This window comes from Sapajus apella, unplaced genomic scaffold (genome assembly GCF_009761245.1).
Source record: "Sapajus apella isolate SASKATOON/1434 unplaced genomic scaffold, GSC_monkey_1.0 scaffold51, whole genome shotgun sequence".
In the NCBI taxonomy this organism is placed as follows: Eukaryota; Metazoa; Chordata; class Mammalia; order Primates; family Cebidae; genus Sapajus; species Sapajus apella.
In genome coordinates, this window is record NW_022436991.1 from 11,356,649 (window position 1) to 11,373,989 (window position 17,341).

The 17,341-nt window shown below is 42.3% G+C and overlaps 1 protein-coding gene across 1 annotated transcript in view; it reads right to left on the reverse strand.

Annotated features, from left to right (window-relative positions):
* The window catches only part of ARHGAP17 (Rho GTPase activating protein 17), a 93,896-nt gene that overhangs the window by 38,253 nt on the left and 38,302 nt on the right, over positions 1-17,341 (reverse strand). The window contains 6 exon segments of the mRNA XM_032242993.1: positions 1,427-1,508; positions 1,667-1,735; positions 5,376-5,487; positions 9,929-10,005; positions 10,244-10,355; positions 12,117-12,190. Of these exon segments, the coding sequence (XP_032098884.1) occupies positions 1,427-1,508; positions 1,667-1,735; positions 5,376-5,487; positions 9,929-10,005; positions 10,244-10,355; positions 12,117-12,190 (526 nt within the window).

A 17,341-nucleotide genomic window follows, 5' to 3' on the forward strand; every position in this document is an offset into this window, starting at 1 on the left:
CTTTAAAAAAAAAAAAACTGCTCAAAAAATCCAATCTTCTTGTTTTTGTTCTTGTTAATCAACTCTTTCAAATCAGACTCTAAGCCACTCAAAGGCTAAAATGATGATCTGTCTACTATTTTGTCAAATGCGGGGCCCAGCCCACAGCAGGTATCTCATAAATATATTTTCTTGGTGGTCTGAACTTGCTCAGCAAGAGTCTGTCCCTAGGAGGGTAGAACATTTTCCAGAGACCTCATTCCTTTGCACTGCGACTCAACACCATCCTCCATGAACTAGGAATCTCGATTATTTGGGAAGGCAAAGGCAAAGGCAATGGCTGAGAAAATCAGACACACTGCATCTGAGAATGCTGAAGATCTGACTATATGGTCAGTCAAAATATAAAGTTTTCTAATTCCATAATCTAAAAACTTTCAGGTACAAAGCCAGAACAATGGATGTCCTGGAACTTAAGGGAGAAGTGGCATTCTTGAGGGTGCTGGTGTGTATGCCACATCCACAAACCATCCCCCGGCACCACACACACACACAGTCGCCGAGTCTCAAAATCACAGTCATTCCACTCAGCACCTGGTCTGATCCCCTTTTAACTCAAGACCAGTGGTTCTGTGGAGGACCGTAAGCTCCAAGTGTCAGGTCTACAAGATAGGCAAAACAGATTCAAAGATGGCGGAGCAATTTCTGACTCAACAGCTTATGCTCATCTCTGCTGGTAAATGCTCTAATGGTAAATCAGAGAGACACAGCATCAAAAGCTTTACGGAGAAAAATAAAATAAAAGCTTTAGATGCCCAACTTCAAACTCAACATAAGAGGAAAGTTTAGTCTGCTCGTAACTTGCAGATAAAATCTGCAGTGTGCTTGAATATGATGGGCAAAATATTAGTGCTGATAGGAACAAAAGTTTAGTATAAAGACAAAGGAGGAGTCTGAAAGAAGTGACCACGGTCTTAGGATTCAATCACACTTATTAAGTGTGATGTGCATGATGTGGCATCAGGTACTGGCTTCTCTTTTGGAAAGTCCAAAATATTTTCCCTAGAACGGATGCTCTTGGAGTCACAAGGGCCAGAATTAAGTCCTATGCAACAAATAGCTGATGTGGAAAAGGATCATTCAATGCTAGACTTTTTCAAGCCTATAGAAGATGGGAAAACACAAAGGCACTCCCCAAAGAGGCCAGCTTTCTCTTCAACTGAAGGTTTCAGAAGAACTACAAATGTTCCATTAGTGTGTTAATTTGGGTTTGGAAGAAATTAGAGAATGCAGCAAGGAAGATGAAATTATGCTGGGAAACAGTACCCTCCTAGGCAGAGAAGCTTTATCCCGAGGACGTGCATGCAGAGGAGTCAGGGTGAAGAAGAACCCAGGCAGAGGTGGCAGAGGCAAGAAGGAAGCATCAGCCGCACGCGGGTTACATTACCTTGATGGGCTCGCATTTCGGGGAGGGTCTTTTCTAAGACTGCTAATGCTTTTCTATGGTAATCTGCTTGGGCTTCTAATAACTGAGAACAGACCCACATTCAAAAACAAAAGTAACGTTAGCATCGGATGGACACACACACAATGGCTGAGCAAAACTAAAAATGAAATCTTTTGCAAAAACGCTAAAATGACTCCATTTTAACAATGCTTTAACATTTGGTCAAGGGAAGGTGCTTACCGTAACAAAGAATTTGCCATACTCCCCTTCTTTGGCCATGAAGTTGTACATGTCGGCTGCAAGTTGATCCTGGGTAAATAGAAGAGAAGACATTATTGAAGAAAAAAGAGGTGAAACAAAATGGCATCTGAGAACACTAAGAACAATCTCTGTGAGATCTAAGATGAAAAAGTGATGGAAAGCGCCACAGATTAAATGTCCATGAATTGCATGGTACAACCATACAGAAAGAGTAAGGAAGGTTCTTACATGGACTGACACAGAAAGATCTTCAAGATATATTTTCAACACACCTGGTTAAGAAGCAAAGTACAGAGCATTGCTTATGGTGTATTAACATTTGGGTTAAAAAAAGGGGTGGAAGGGTATATCATATTTTTCTTTTATTTTTAATTATTTTTTTAGACAGAGTCTCACTCTGTCACCCAGACTGAAGTGCAGTGGTACAATCTTGGTTTACTGAATCCTCCACCTGAGAAATTCTCCTGGCTCAGCCACCCTAGTTGTTGCGATTAGCGGCATGCACCACCACACTTGTATTTTTGGCAGAGATGAGGTTTCGCCATGCTGGCCAGACTGGTCTCAAACTCCTGGCCTCAAGTGATCTGCCCATCCCAACCTCCCACAGTGCTAGGATTATAGGTGTGAGCCACCATGCTCGGCAATGCCATATTTTTATTGTCGCATATGTGTAAAAACGTGTCTTGATGATAAAACAAGAAATTAGTAGCAGTTATTACCCATTGGGAGCAATGGAAATTAGGCAGGAGGAGGATAATGGCAAGGGAAAGAATTCATAGTATACTGTTTTACACTTTTTCATATCTGACCTAATGTAAATGAATTACATATATAAAAACTAAATAACTTTGTAAACAGTGACAGGCCGAGTGTGGTGGCTTGCACCTACAATCCCAGCACTTTGGAAGGCTGAGATTGGAGGATTTCTTATAGCCAGGAATTTGAGACCAGCCTGGACAACAGAGTGAGACCTAGTCTCTGAGTCAAAAAAAAAAAAAAAAAAAAAATCTGAGACGGAGTCTTGCTCTGCAGCCCAGGCTGGAGTGCAGTGGCACAATCTCAGCTCATTGCAACCTCCGCCTCCAAGGTTCAAGCGATTCTCCTGCCTCAGCCTCCTGAGTAACTGGGACTACAGGCACATGCCACCATGCTCAGCTAATATTTTCCTATTTTTCAGTAGAGATGGGGTTTCACGATGTTGGTCAGCCTGGTTTTGAACTCCTGACCTCAAGTGAGCCTCCCACCCCAGCCTCACAAAGTGTTAGAATTACAGAAGTAAGCCACTGCACCTGGTCAAAAAAAATTTTTTTAAGTGGCAGATTAGGCAATTAGGTATATATTTCCAATCTTCAAATATAAATATACATAAGAAATATATATATACATGAAAATATATATATGGGAAAATATATATGTACAGAGTGAGTTTTTTTTTAATGTGCTAACTTCTGTTTTGGCATCTAGGTATACAGATTAGTGTGAAGGGCCTCCCATTTATGATAAAAACTTGGAAATGCTAGTTAGGAGAAATGAACATCTTTTTAGAATAACTGGGAAAGAAATAAAGTAAATTCCTTGACTCCTTCCAACCCCACCATATGCACATGCACAAAGAGAGAAAGAAGAAAAAGAAGCAGAAAGAAAGAAAAAGTCAGAACTCTAAGCATGAATGGAAGTTGAGGATGACCTGGGGTAGCTTTGTGCCAGTCTTGGTGACCAAGATATTTGAAGCCTTGAGGCCTGGTAAGGTCAGAAACAAGTACACATGTATCATGCATAAAGATAAGATTCCTGAAGAACTGTACTCTCCATGAAAGAAGGGATTAAAACAAATGCACTTAGCATCACATGGAAATCAGAGGGAAGTATATCTGTTTTGGAATGGGCTTTAGGTCCGAGAAACAATGGTCAATAGATTTCACAAACACAGACCTGCTTTCATGAGGGTTTGAAGTTTAAATTTACTGACATGTGGTCCCAGAAACCCCAAACTGATTTAAGTTTAATTAAAAATGGACCTGGACTGGTAACTGTCTGGGAAGCCTCATTCCCAATCCCTGATAGTCCCACAGATAAAGCCCCTCTTATAATGAGTTCAAAATAAATAATTACAAAACACATGAGGAAATAATCCACCATAAGCAAACTCCTACCACTCTCATAGAGAACTTCGGAAAACGGAATTAACAGAGACTATTAAATAAGTATATTTTAAATGGTCTAAAAGAAAGAAACACTAGAGAAGAATAATGTAGTAACAAAAGGGCAGATTTAAAGAATCAGAACTTCAGAAATGGAAAATAGTCAATGAAATTAAAAACTCAATGTTATTGGAGGAGCAGATCAGACCTAGCTAAAGAAAGAGTCAGTGAAAGAGAACACAGATCTGAGGAAATTACCCATAAGGTAGCATAAAGAGAAGGAGCCAGAGAATATTTTCACAAGTTTTTACCATTTGAAATACTGACAAGAATGGAAGTTGAGAGAAGAGATATCAGCCCGTGATGACTTCCCAAACCTCTACCCAAATTTGTGTGCAATAAGTAGCTAATAGCCAAGATCTAGGTTAAACCAGATATTAAGAAGACTGTTGGGTAAATGACACTGACAAAGTTACAACTCTTCAGACTACAAATAAACCAATATGACATTATTTTATTAAAAGCATTTATCTGGGCATCATCTTTTAAACACAAAAACTTTTTAAAACAAAGGCATAACTTTGTGAGTTTAGTTTCAATTTCTACCCACTATATTATTTTTATATTATATTTTTATATTTTTATCTACTGTATTATTTCAACCAAGTCATTTAATTTCAGTTAATTGATCAAGGTTTGCTATTTGAAAAGCAAAGTATGTCATGACCTAAATAAACTAAAATATAACAGTCTTAATATTAGCATGAAATTAAAAAAATTTTTTTTAAATAATAAAAAAATAAAAGCAGGAAAAGTCTAAGTAAATCCAGACTTAGACTCTGAATTTTCCAGAGACTCACTATAATAAAGACCTATTCCTTTACCAGTTCAAATAATTTCCCACCTCAAATAACATTCAGAATGAACATCTACCTACACAGATAGATGCAGAGAGAATGAGATCACTTAATCATCTAATTAACCTGTAATTTATGAGATGAAAAGTTATATTTCTCCCAAATTGCAAACCAACTGTTCATGTAACATTTAAAAAGTAATCTTCTCTTCTCCAAGGATATATGATGAGCCATTTACTATATATTAAATCTTACAATATAATAGCATTAAATTCTAGAAAACCTATACTATTTCACTGATCTATTTTAATGCGTCTTACGCAGTTTTACTTTTTTCTTACTTTTTTTTTTTGTTTTTCTTATGCAGGTTTAATTGCTGTAACTTTATGATATGTTTTGCTATGGTTTTCTTTCCTTTTTTCTGCCTTCATCTTTAAGTAAGCTTAGATATCTTGTCAAGTTTTAAAAAATATCCTACTTGAATTTATTTAAAATGTTTTATTCTGATCACAAAATAATATAGTCTTATAGAATAAGAAAGAAGAAAATAAAACCTACCTTTAAAATCATTCAAAATACTCTGATACAAATTACTGAAAACATTAAATAACTTACATTTGACCCTTCATCCCTCATTTGCAAAAAGTGAAAGATAGATGCAAGTACACATTTATCAGGGAATTCTCATACCTTGCACTGTTCTACTTTATTTCCAGCTTCATCCATCTCTTCCTTTAGAGTATCTATTTTTGATGGAAGCCCCTGAAAGTTGGTTCCTGAGGATTTGTGAGCTTGGTTCCACCTGCAAAACAAAGGGGTTGCCAGCATCTGAGAACCAGCTGTGTATACTCAACAGCTGGAGGTAGGACCTAGTGGAGACAGATCCTTCCCCAAAAGTGATTCCACCTGGAAGGGGTATCACTGCCCAAGATGCCAACTTCTCTTGAGCTTATTCTCTAAGAACGGAAGCAGGCAAAAGGAGACTTTAGCTTCCCACCATGGCAGGACTCATGAGTGGTCTGCCCTGAACATAACCAACCACATCTTGTCTCACACAAACTCCACTGCTGGAAAGAAATCTGTGGAATCCCTTTCCTACGGAGGCAATCATGGAATCCTCGCCACTGAAGGAGAGCAAGGTGCTCTCCTTGGTCTCTTGCTTTGACCTGAAATGTTGCCTGTGCCACTGGGAATCAGCTCCTGCTCTTGAGGATTCCTTGTGGCTCTTCCTACTACCATACTTATCTGTGACCTGTGATTACTTTCAGCAAGTAAATGCCAGAACTTCCAGAGTCAGTGAAGCAGAACATATTAGGCCAGGTACAGTGGCTAATGCCTGGAATCCCAACACTTTGGGAGGCTCAAGTGGGAGGATCACTTGAGCCAGCAGTTTGACACCAGCCTGGGCAACATAGCAAGACTCCATGTCTACAAACAACAACAATAATAATGTAAGTATCAATCAGTAGCTATGAAAGCACTAAAAATAAAAAAAGAAACTAGTAATAATAGGGGATAAGTGGGAAATAATCATAGAAAACAATTTCCTTTGATTTTCAAATGTGTTTTGAATTTAATCCTTCTGTTTGAAAATGGGTAAGTCTGTGTTGTGCAAAGCTCTATCACTTTAAATGCAAACACAGATGTTATAAAATGCAGCATGAAAACCCATGTTAGCTACTTATTAAACTTTCTAGACTGCTGCATTGCCCCAAAACGCTTTGTTCTGCCCACTTTGTGTCCCTGACATGACATACTCCTCCACCGAAAGGCTTCAGCCAGTCTGCCAGTGCAAAACTGGAGATGCTATGCTGTGAATGAGGCATGGACTCCAGAGTCTGACATGTCCAAGTCTGGAGCTCAGCTTTATCTTAACTAGTTATGTGACCTAGATAGTGACTTAGCCTCTCTGCATTGCAGTTGCCTCATCTACAAAACTATCACAAACACTGTCTGCCAAGCAGAACTGTCATGAGGAGGAAAGGCAAGAAAAATACACATGTGCATGTGCAAAAGCATATGATGTCTGGCATGTAATGGATTCCTACTTATTACCATTTTTTTGTCCAGGGAAAAGCTACAGGAATAAGAAAAAATTGGAAATATTCAATTGTTTCAGCTTCTCTAATACCTACTGTAATTAAGCGAACAAGACCATGAATGCAAGATCAAGAATCAGTATTAAAATCACCTATGGGTGATACATGCACTCACGATGCAAAATTCTTGTTAGATAAACATCTATAATACTGCTCAACCAGCTCTAGTGAGGAAGCATTTGCTGCCTTGTTTAATCAGTAGAACATTCTTCCTTCTCCTGAGCAAAAATGTATTGCAGGGTGGCCTGCAGTCTCAGCTACAGGATTCCAATCACACGTACAGGCCAGGCATGGTGACTCATACCTGTAGTCTCAACACTGTGGGAGGTTAAGGAGATAGGTTTACTCGCGGCCAGAGTTTGAGACCAGCCTGGGCAACATACTGAGATCTCATCTCTACTAAACATAAAAATAGTAGCTGGGACTGGGTGCAGTGGCTCATGCCTGTAATCCCAGCACTTTGGGAGGCCAAGGCAGGCAGACCACTTGAAGTCAGGGGTTTGAGATCAGCCTGGGCAACATACTGAGATCTCATCTCTATTAAAGATAAAAATAGTAGCTGGGGCTGGGTACAGTGGCTCACGCCTGTAATCCCAGCACTTTGGGAGGCCAAGGTAGGCAGACCACTTGAGGTCAGGAGTTTGAGACCAGCCTGGCCAACATGGTGAAATCTCGTCTCTACTAAAAATACAAATCAGCCAGGTGTGGTGGTACACGCCTGTAATCCCAGTTACTAAAAAGGCTAAGGCAGGAGAATCACTAGAACTTGGCATCTTGGTTGCACTGAGCCAAGATTGTGCCACTGCACTCCAACCTGGGCGACAGAGCAAGACTCCATCTTAAAAAAAAAAATAGTAGCCGGATGTGGTGGTGTGCAGCTACGAGAGGCTGAGGCAAGGGGATCCACTGAGCCCAGAAGTTTGAGGCTGCTGTGAGCTATGATCACACCACTGCACTCCAGGCCACGTGACAAACACCACATGTACACATGACCAGGAGACAGTGGACTTTGCTGTCAGAATCCCAGCACTGCAATTTATGCTCTTGAAGCGCAAAGTCATATAGATAATATATGCAAGTCCCTCCCTTATCTGCAAAACAAGTCTCCTCTCAAACGTAGGAAATGTTACACTAACCTCTACGCTGTTCCCTCCAAGTCACATGGAGAGGTCTACGCACTTAGTGTCTAACACAAAGTCTGGTGCACACTGAGCACCCAACTGATATCTGTTAAAACATAGATGAACAAATGAACAGGGATTGGCGAGAGAGTCAAATGGGCTGACATACAATGAAAGTAGCTCAATCTCTGGCATGTGGCAAGTGTCAGGTAAGTTACTTGATAATTGTACTAGTAGAGTTCACACACACCATGTGGGAATTCCTAGACATACCTTTTCTCATCTCAACATTTCTTAGGACTAATCTTAACAACTGATTTGTACATTTAATAAACTGGCATTTCTTTATTTTCTCCAAATAACCTGATATTAAATCAGTGATGCATATAATACTCAACTGCTTCTTAGAAACAAGGAAATGCAGCCATTTTATCACAGCCATAAATTTATAATAAAAGCATCTGACACAGAACTCAATAAATGATACCTCTATCACCACACATGTGTCAAATAGAAATAATCATACCTGGTTCAGGACTGCAATGAGGATGAAAAGAGCTAAGGCCGGGCACAGTGGCTCATGCTTATAATCCCAGCACTTTGGGAGGCTGAGGCGGGTGGATCACAAGGTTAGGAGATTGAAACCATCCTGGCCAAGGTGAAATCCTATCTCTCCTAAAAATACAAATATTAGCTGGGTGTGGTGGTGCGTGCCTGTAGTCCCAGCTACTCAGGAGGCTGAGGCAGAAGAATCACTTGAACCCAGGAGGCGGAGGCTGCAGTGAGCCATCGTGCCACAGAACTCCAGCCTGGTGACAGAGCGAGACTCCGTCTCATAAAAAGAAAGGAGCCAACAAACAAAGCTGAGGTCAGCCAAGTCACCTGTTTTTGTAAATAAAGTTTTATTGGAACACAGCCACGCTCATTCATTTATGCATTGCCCATAGCTACCTTTACACTACAACAGTAGAGTTAAGCAGTTACAACAGGGAGCAACTGGGTTACAGCGCCAGAAAGATTTACTATCTGGCCTTTTACAGAAGAGGTTTGTCAACCATTGTGATAATGTAGGAAACAGGTCTCAGGTTGGTGGTGCCTGTTTCCCCATTCCCAACTCTCACATGCCTGAGAAGAAAGATATGTTAAGTTACTGACGGAAACTCCACCGAGGGCCAGGCACCATGGCTCACGCCTGTAATCCCAGCACTTTGGGAGGCCAAGGTGGGAAGACTGCTTGAAGCCAGGAGTTCAAGACTAGCCTGGGCAACACAGCTAGATACCATCTCCACAAAAAATTTGTAAAAGTAGCCAGGCACTGTGGCATGTGCCTATAGTCCCAGCTACTTGCTGAGGCAGGAGGATCTACTGAGTCTGGGAATTTGAGGCTGCAGTAAGCTATGATCGTACCAGCCAGGTGCAACAGAGCAAGACCTTGTCACAAAAGTAAAAAAAAAAAAAAAAAAGCCAAAATCTTCATCAAGGACAGAGCAGAGGCAGCAGTCCAGCCCTGAATCATGACAGACTCCTTCGCTGGCATCAGTCCCCACATCAGCAGCACTGACTTGGTTACATGGGTTTACATGAGTTCCTCCCATGTGAGTGCCTCCTTTCTTGGTACTGAAGGTATTACAAGTACACAGGGTTTGTGACATGGCGGGACCCTCATAAGCAGTCAGCGCCACAGATATGCTTACTCCTACATTCTAAGAGTTGTGCCCTTAGAGCTGCCACGGTCCCCTCTGTCATTAAATATACTCACTTCATTTTCCTTAGATTATTTCCTTTCACTGCTGGCTCACTAAGAACAGGATGTTCTAACGAAATCCCCACTGCCACGCTGAGAGAACAAGGCCTAGAGGAGGTGCTGGGAGGCTGGCACCCAGTCTGGGGGTCAAGTGCACGAACTGGTGACCACTTCCATTGTGTCCACTGTCAGTGGTCTTCCTCTCCCCTGTGGTTGGAATGGTGACAGCTGCTGAGGATGGGACACAATCCTGCATTGCTGGCTCAAGCCTTGCGTTACCTGGCTCGGACTGAATCCCAGTCTAACACCAATTTTGCAAGCTGTTTCCTCTGTTTCTGGATGTTGGGAATCTCCACCTAAAAAGAAGAACGTACCACATGAGATGCACTTCAGGGCTTTTAGGTTAACCATCTTAAAATACAGTATTTACAAATGTTTTTTCTCTTAGGCAAAGGATTTTGTAACTTCAATTAACTCCCCTTATTTCCAAAAAGCAGCGCATGTTAAACCCAGCAACTACTGTTAACATTTTAACATTCACTGTCCAGCCCACACCACTCTCAGCTCTTCCATGCTGCACAGAGAAGCACCCACCTCGGCTATACCATACAGAGGGTCCACGATCTCCTTCTCAACAAAGACTTCATGCTGGGAGAGCTCGAGAGCCAGCTGATTCTCAGCATCTCCACATGTCTCCAGCATCTTCCTTTAAAAACAAGACACCCCAACAATGAGCATGTGGTCATTAAATCAGGCACTGGATTATCGTGTGGATGCAGTACTGCCTGCTATATGACAGGAATGCATTAGGGTGCTACCTAACAGAGCCTTTAAAATATTATAAATTTAGGGTGTTGCCTAAAACATGAGTCCACAGATTTGCACTTTAAAATAAAAATGACTGTCTCAGGCATGTACTTTGTGTGTGAGGGTGGCAGAAGGATGTGTGAACAGTGAGACCACAAATTACTCAAGAATTAGGTTCTCAAGTCAGGTGAAAACCAAGTGTTCACAAAATACCCTGAAAATCTTTTAAATTAGACATCAAATTTATTACATTATCTTACGTCTGTGAGTCCAGCCTCAGCAAGGCTTCCTTTTGACTGTGCAGATGAGCTAGCCAGCTAACACTTAAGGGCCCTGCTACATGAACATCATGTTTCCTTTTACTTTTCTTGCAAACATGCAGCTGATATCATATGAAGTACACGTGCAGTTACAAAGTAACTCCATGGTCTCTCTCCCATCCCGCCTCCTTCCTTTCCTTCCCACCCTCCCTTGCCAGCTCTCTGTGGGGTTCTTTTGACACCAGAAATGCATGTGGTACTGTGTGAGGTAGCCACAGTGTCATAGTTAGGAACATGCTCTCTGGTGCCAAGCTGCCCAAGTCTGAACACAGGCTTTGCTCTTCTCCCACTGTGTGGTCCCAGGCAATTTCCCTGCCCTCTCTGTCAGTATCCTCGCCTATAAAATGGGAGTGATGCTGTGTGCCAACAGGGTTCTAAGTGCTGGTATTACCTACCTCCTAGGTTGTTTTGAGGATTAAATGAGCTATTACTTGGAAAACACTTATAACCATGTTAGCACACAGCATCACTCCAGTGTGATGACGATGGCAACAGAATGAGGAAGCACAAACAGGAAAAACTTCCAGGCTAGAGGGAAGGAGGATGCTGGCAGGTGGGCACAGGCCACCCTCCTCCCAGGGCCCCCAAACATGGGAGCAGATAGGAGAAAGGAATGGTGAAGAGTAGGAGAAAACTATTGTCCAAAGGACAGAGAGAGAATTGCAGACGCTAAGAAATGCACTGAAAAGTCTAAAGGGCTCATCCGCTGAGAAGCAGGGCCCATGTCACAGCTGGAGAGAGCAGACAGGATTAGAGGACACCAGCCTCGCTGCAGGAACAGACAGAAGGAAGGGTAAACCTTCCCTCCCAGAATAAAAACTGCTTTATTATTTATATTTTTAAATTATTTAAGTAATACCTGCCAATTGTTAAAAAAAAAAAAAAAAAAAAAAAAAAAACCAAAAAACAAATAATTCAGAAAACACACTCTTTTTAGATAACTATCATGGATAGTTTGGCGACCACCTGTAAAGGATGTGTGACTCTAAGAACTGAAAGGGTCTGGTCAGAGTTTCTAAATCTGAGTCAACACCTGGAACAGGGAAGGGACCACATTCTTTCTGTCCAAGATTAGGGGAATAGGCATTGACCCTACCAGTTGCTTTTTTGTTAATGGCCCTTTCTGCCATCCAACTCCAGCCTGACACCTACTAAAAGAAAGATTCTCCAGCAACCCGGTGGCCTTGACCCCACTTTCTCCCAAGGAGTCTGAGCTGGTCTCCTAGCAGATGAGCCATGTCATCAGTGCCCACAGTGCCTCTGGTCCTATATACACCACCTGGCCCAGCCACTTCCACCAACCTAAATGGCGCCTGGCACTCTGAAAGCAGCCCTCTTACCCCAGGAGAGAGTCTTCCAGCTGAGTCGATGCTTCTTGTATATTCTGAGCAAGGGCTGTCAGAGGCAGTTTTTTCTGGAAGACATAAGACAGTGTGTTTTTTTTTTTTCTCATTATTATTTGATACCCATTCTCAATGATCTTCAGATCATCCTTCATTGATTTCTCCCTCCAGGCAAATTATACAGGTAGAAGTCACCCTGTGTGGGTTCAGGTTCTGGGCTCACAGGTATTAGCTGCATGACAATCTCTCTGTTTCAGTTTGGGGCTATCTGTTGACTAAAGAAAATATATCAAGTACCTTGCACATTGTAAGTATTCAGTAAACGTTAGCTGCTATTATCACTGCTGCTGTTGCTGTTCCTATTATTACTTTATTTATTTATTTATTTTTTGAGACAGGGTCTCAGTCTGTCACCTAGGCTGCAATGCAGTGGTGCAATCTTGGCTCACTTCAGCCTCTGTCTTCCAGGTTCAAGCAATTCACCTGTGTTAGCCACCAAAGTAGGTGACATTATAGGCCTGTGTCACCATGTCTGGCTAATTTTTGTATTTTTAGTAGAGATGGGGTTTGGCCACATTGGCCAGGCTGATCTTGAACTCCTGAGCTCAAGCGATCTGCATGCCTCAGCCTCCCAAAGTGTTGGGGTTACAGGCGTGAGCCACCACACCCAGCCTGTTCCTATTATTATTAATGAATCAAAGCACACTATGTTCAAGGGCCTGGGGACATGAGAGAGATACAGACCTTGCTCTCTAAATGGTTATCCCAATTGGTAAATACAATAAAGCACTCAATTTCAAAAGCTTTTACTAGAACACCAGTTATTAAACTGGATTTTTTTTTTTTTTTTTTTTTTTTTTTTGAGGCACAGTCTTGCTCTTGTTGCCCAGGATAGACTGCAGTGGGCCAATCTTGGCTCAATGCAACCACCTCCCAGGTTCAAGTGATTCTCATGCCTCAGCCTCCCAAGGCATTGGGATTACATGCATACGCCACTACACCCAGCTAATTTTTGTACTTTTAGTCGAAACAGGGTTTCACCGTGTTGGCCAGGCTGGTCTCAAACTCCTGACCTCAAGTGATCTGCCCTCTTCGGCCTCCCAAAGTGCTGGGATTACAGGCTTGAGCCACCGCACCCAGCCTAAACTGGCTCTTAATTTGACTATAATTCTAAAATGTAGCTTTATTTAAACACCTAAAAACTTCGAGCTAAATATCCAAACAGTTTTTGTAATGTTTTTGAATACAAAGCCACTCATTTTCCTATCAGAGATTTGTTTTTCAACTGGCAATGACCACAGAATCACCTGACCTAATGTTCTAATCGTACAGTCAAGGAACCCAAAGCCAAGGGAGGTTAAGTGGACTGGCCAGGCACCTTAGGGAGAGGCAGGAGGGCCAGACCTGAGTGCTGATGGCCCAGGCACCTGTTCAGCTTCTTATCGCTTATCTCAGAATAAGTGCAGAAGAGGGCTGGCCAAGTATAAGTGAGCTGGTTATGTCATAATCTGCTAACAAAAAACGCTTTCAATTCTGCAGCACCCCATGTAATTTCACCTGTGCAGTAGAAAGGGCATTCATGTTAAAAGCGCAGGGTCCACTCCTGGCATGTCACCTGACTCTTCTGCCTCCAAAAGGCTCCATCTGATACAATCACACATGTACTGGCTTATACTGGACAGAATGTCTCTGTAAGACTATACAACAAACTGCGAGGAGTGGTGGCTCTGGAGGAAAGAACCGGGCGCCTAGGGAAATGGGCTGGGAGACACTTCACTTTAAGTTCCTTTGTATATTCTGAATTTTGACCAGGTAAATATAGAACCTATTCAAAATAGTAAACTGAAATTTTAAAATAAACAACAAAGGCATTTACCCATTTCCCCTCTCCCCAAATTATTTTTTTTTTGTAGAGACAAGGTCTCATTATGTTGCCCAGGCTGGTGTCAAACCCCTGGTCTCAAGCAATCCTCCCACCTTGGCTTCCCACAAAATTATTTTCAAATACATAAATAATGGGCTCCATCTGCGCTCCAAGGAGACTATTCCCAGCTGCCCCATTTCTGGACAAGGAAGATATGAGAATAATAGGGAATAATTCCTATCTTATGGTTATGCTGGCTTTCTAAAGGAAGTTAAATACCTAATAAAGATCAATGCAATAATCAAGACAAATATACTATGCAACTCTGGAACTCTAGAAATCTATGAAAAAAATAATAGAGAAGTCTATTTTGACAAGTATCATTCAAGATCGCAGCTGTAAACAGCTTTGTGGTTTCCCAGAACTGACCCCAAAGCCACAACAATCCTGTTTTCCATGTACATAAATTAGGAAATTCTGCTTAACATATGGGCTCATTAATCAAGTATCAACACTGAACTCCTCCACAGAGAGGGCTTTGTGTTTCCTAGAAGTGAACAGCTTTCTATCATCAGGAATAAATTTTTTTTTTTTTTTTTTTTTTTGAGACGGGGTCTGGCTCTGTCACCCAGGCTGGAGTGCAGTGATGCGATCTCAGCTCACTGCAACCTCCACTTCCAGGGCTCAGGCCATCCTCCTACCTCAGCCTCCCAAGTAGCTGAGACTACAGGCATGGGCCACCATGCATGGCTAATTTTTGTATTTTTTGGAGAGACAGGGTTTTGCCATGTTGCATAGGCTGGTATCAAACTCCTGAGTTCAAGCAACCTGCCCGCCTTGGCTTCCCAAAGTGCTGGGATTACAGGTGTACAGCGCTGTGCCTGGCCAAGGATGAATTTTAAAAGCTCTGTAAGACTTCATTTGTAAAATGCATGCCAATCACACAAAAAGAAACAATAAGCTAATAATCTATCTTATCTGACCCCTGACAATTCTGCCGTGTCAGTGGTGGCTGGGCTGAGAAGGTCACCCGCCCCATGTCTCTTCCCTTCAATCCTTGCATCTTCCCATGCAGGGAGCAAGTGATGAGGCCTTTAGGAGGCTCCTCCAGTGTTTTCTAGAGCCCTAGAGACTGCTATAATTTTCTCCATTTTAGCCTTTTCTCACCACTGTTGTGGTTACTTCTCCTCCTAAGTGCAAAGTGTAGGCATCCTCAAAGCCCTGTGGCTGGCACTTTTGTTTAACATTGGAAAAGGAAAGCTAAAGTATTATGTTTCAGAAATGAGGGCCAAGCACTTTTGCCCCACCTGCCACTTACTTCCCTCCTTTATAGTGCAAACACCATGTCCTCCAGTGACTACCTCCCTATTTCTTTGGTACCCATTCTGGGCCTCCCATAACATCCTGTGCATGTTTCATTAAGCATCTTGTTTTATAATGATCCATTTGTATGTATCTCCCCACAAGATCATGAAAACTTACATTTCATTCATTTTATATCTCTAGCACTTGTACATAGTAGGTGTTTAATAAATATTTGTTTCTACTAAATATATGTGACACTTGGACTGTGTCTCAAAGCAGACAACAGGAACTAGATAGAATTGTGAGTGACAGTGACATATCTGGGGACTGGTGAGTATTATGTGGCTGTGATACAGTATGAATGGGAAGAAGCAGGAGACAATGAAGCTGATAAGGAGAAATGGAATCAGCTGAGAAAGGGCTTAGGTCACCTAAAGAGCATGGACTTTATCCCAGGCAATGGAAACCAGCCAGTGTCTCTCAGAAGAGGCACTTCTAGCATTCAGATACTTCCTTGTGTGGAACTACTTCACCAGGCACTACAAAACATTTAGCATCTTGGCCAGGCACAGTGGCTGATGCCTGTGATCCCAGAACTTCGGGAGGCCGGGGAGGCCGAAGAGGGAGGATCACTTGAGGTCAGGAATTCAAGACCAACCTGGCCAACATGGTGAAATCCTGTCTCTACTACAAATACAAAAATTAGCCAGGCTTGGAGGCATGCACCCGCAGTCCCGCTACTCAGGAAGCTGAGGCAGAAGAATCGTTTGATCCGGGAGGCAGAGGTTGCAGTGAGCCGGGATCTTGCCACTGCACTCTAACCTCGGCAAAAGAGCAAGATTCCGCCTCTAAAAAAAAAAAAAGTTTAGCATCTTGGTTCACCTTCCCAATTCCAGTGGTGTCTGCCAGTCCCTGTGATGACTGAAACTGTCTCTACACATTTCCATATACCCCCAGGGGTGTAATTCTGGCCCCTGATAAGAACCACTAAGCCAGGATTTTTTTTTTTTTTTTAGGCAGGAGGATGATCAAATTGATCTGTATTTCAGGCAACTGACTCGGTGATCAGGTTGAAGACACACTGGAAAGGACATTATAGACAGGAACTGTAGCTCAGGAGGTGACTACAACAGTCCAGGTGAGAGGGAGTCAGGTCTTGCATTAAGGCCAAGGTGGTAGAGATGGAGTGGAGGTAAGGAATTTAAAAGACTCACAGAGAGAAATCAAAGGACTTGCTAATCAGGCAGTTATGGGATTTGGAGAATAAAATAAAAGGGAAGCCCAACACAGTAGCTCACGCCTGTAATCCCAACACTTTGGGACGCCAAGGCGGGAGAATTGTTTGAGCCCAGGAGTTGAAGGCCAGCCTGGCAACAGATAAGACCTCGTCCTCATCTCTACTACAGAAAAAAAAAAAAAAAAAACAATTAGCCAGGCTTGGTAGTACAATCCTGTAGTCCCAGCCACTTAGAGAGGTTGAGGTGGGAGGATGGCTTGAGCTCAGGAGGTTAATGCTACAATGAGTTGGGACTGGCCCACTCCACTCCAGCATGGGCAACAGAGTGAGATCCCGTCTTGAAAAAAATTTAAAATAAAACAGGGAATATAAGAAAGCTCCACAGTTTCCAGCTCACATAAAAGGGTGGATGGAATTCAGAGAGTCAACACAGAAGAACTGATCACGCATGCTGAAACAGACATTTAAGAGTGGAAGTTTTTTGCTCGGTTGAAAACGGCTTAGCAGTCACTGCATAAACACATCACTTAGAAGCCATAAGAATAGAGGAGGTGGCCAAGAGATTATGACGTGGAGAATAAGGAAGAGAAGCAGAGAACCTAAGGAAACAATGTGAAAAGGGTAAGCAGAGCAGAAGCCATGGCGAGAGAAGGACAAGGAGCTGCAGGAAGCAGAACCAGTAGCCGGGTCTGGTTCCGAGGGACAGAGCTCTGCAGCAAGTGTGGAAGTGTAGGTGTATGCAAACTTCCATTCCTATGACTGATATTGCAGAATCCTCACTGTTGTGTAAGAGCGGAATAACCCTGCTGCCAAGGT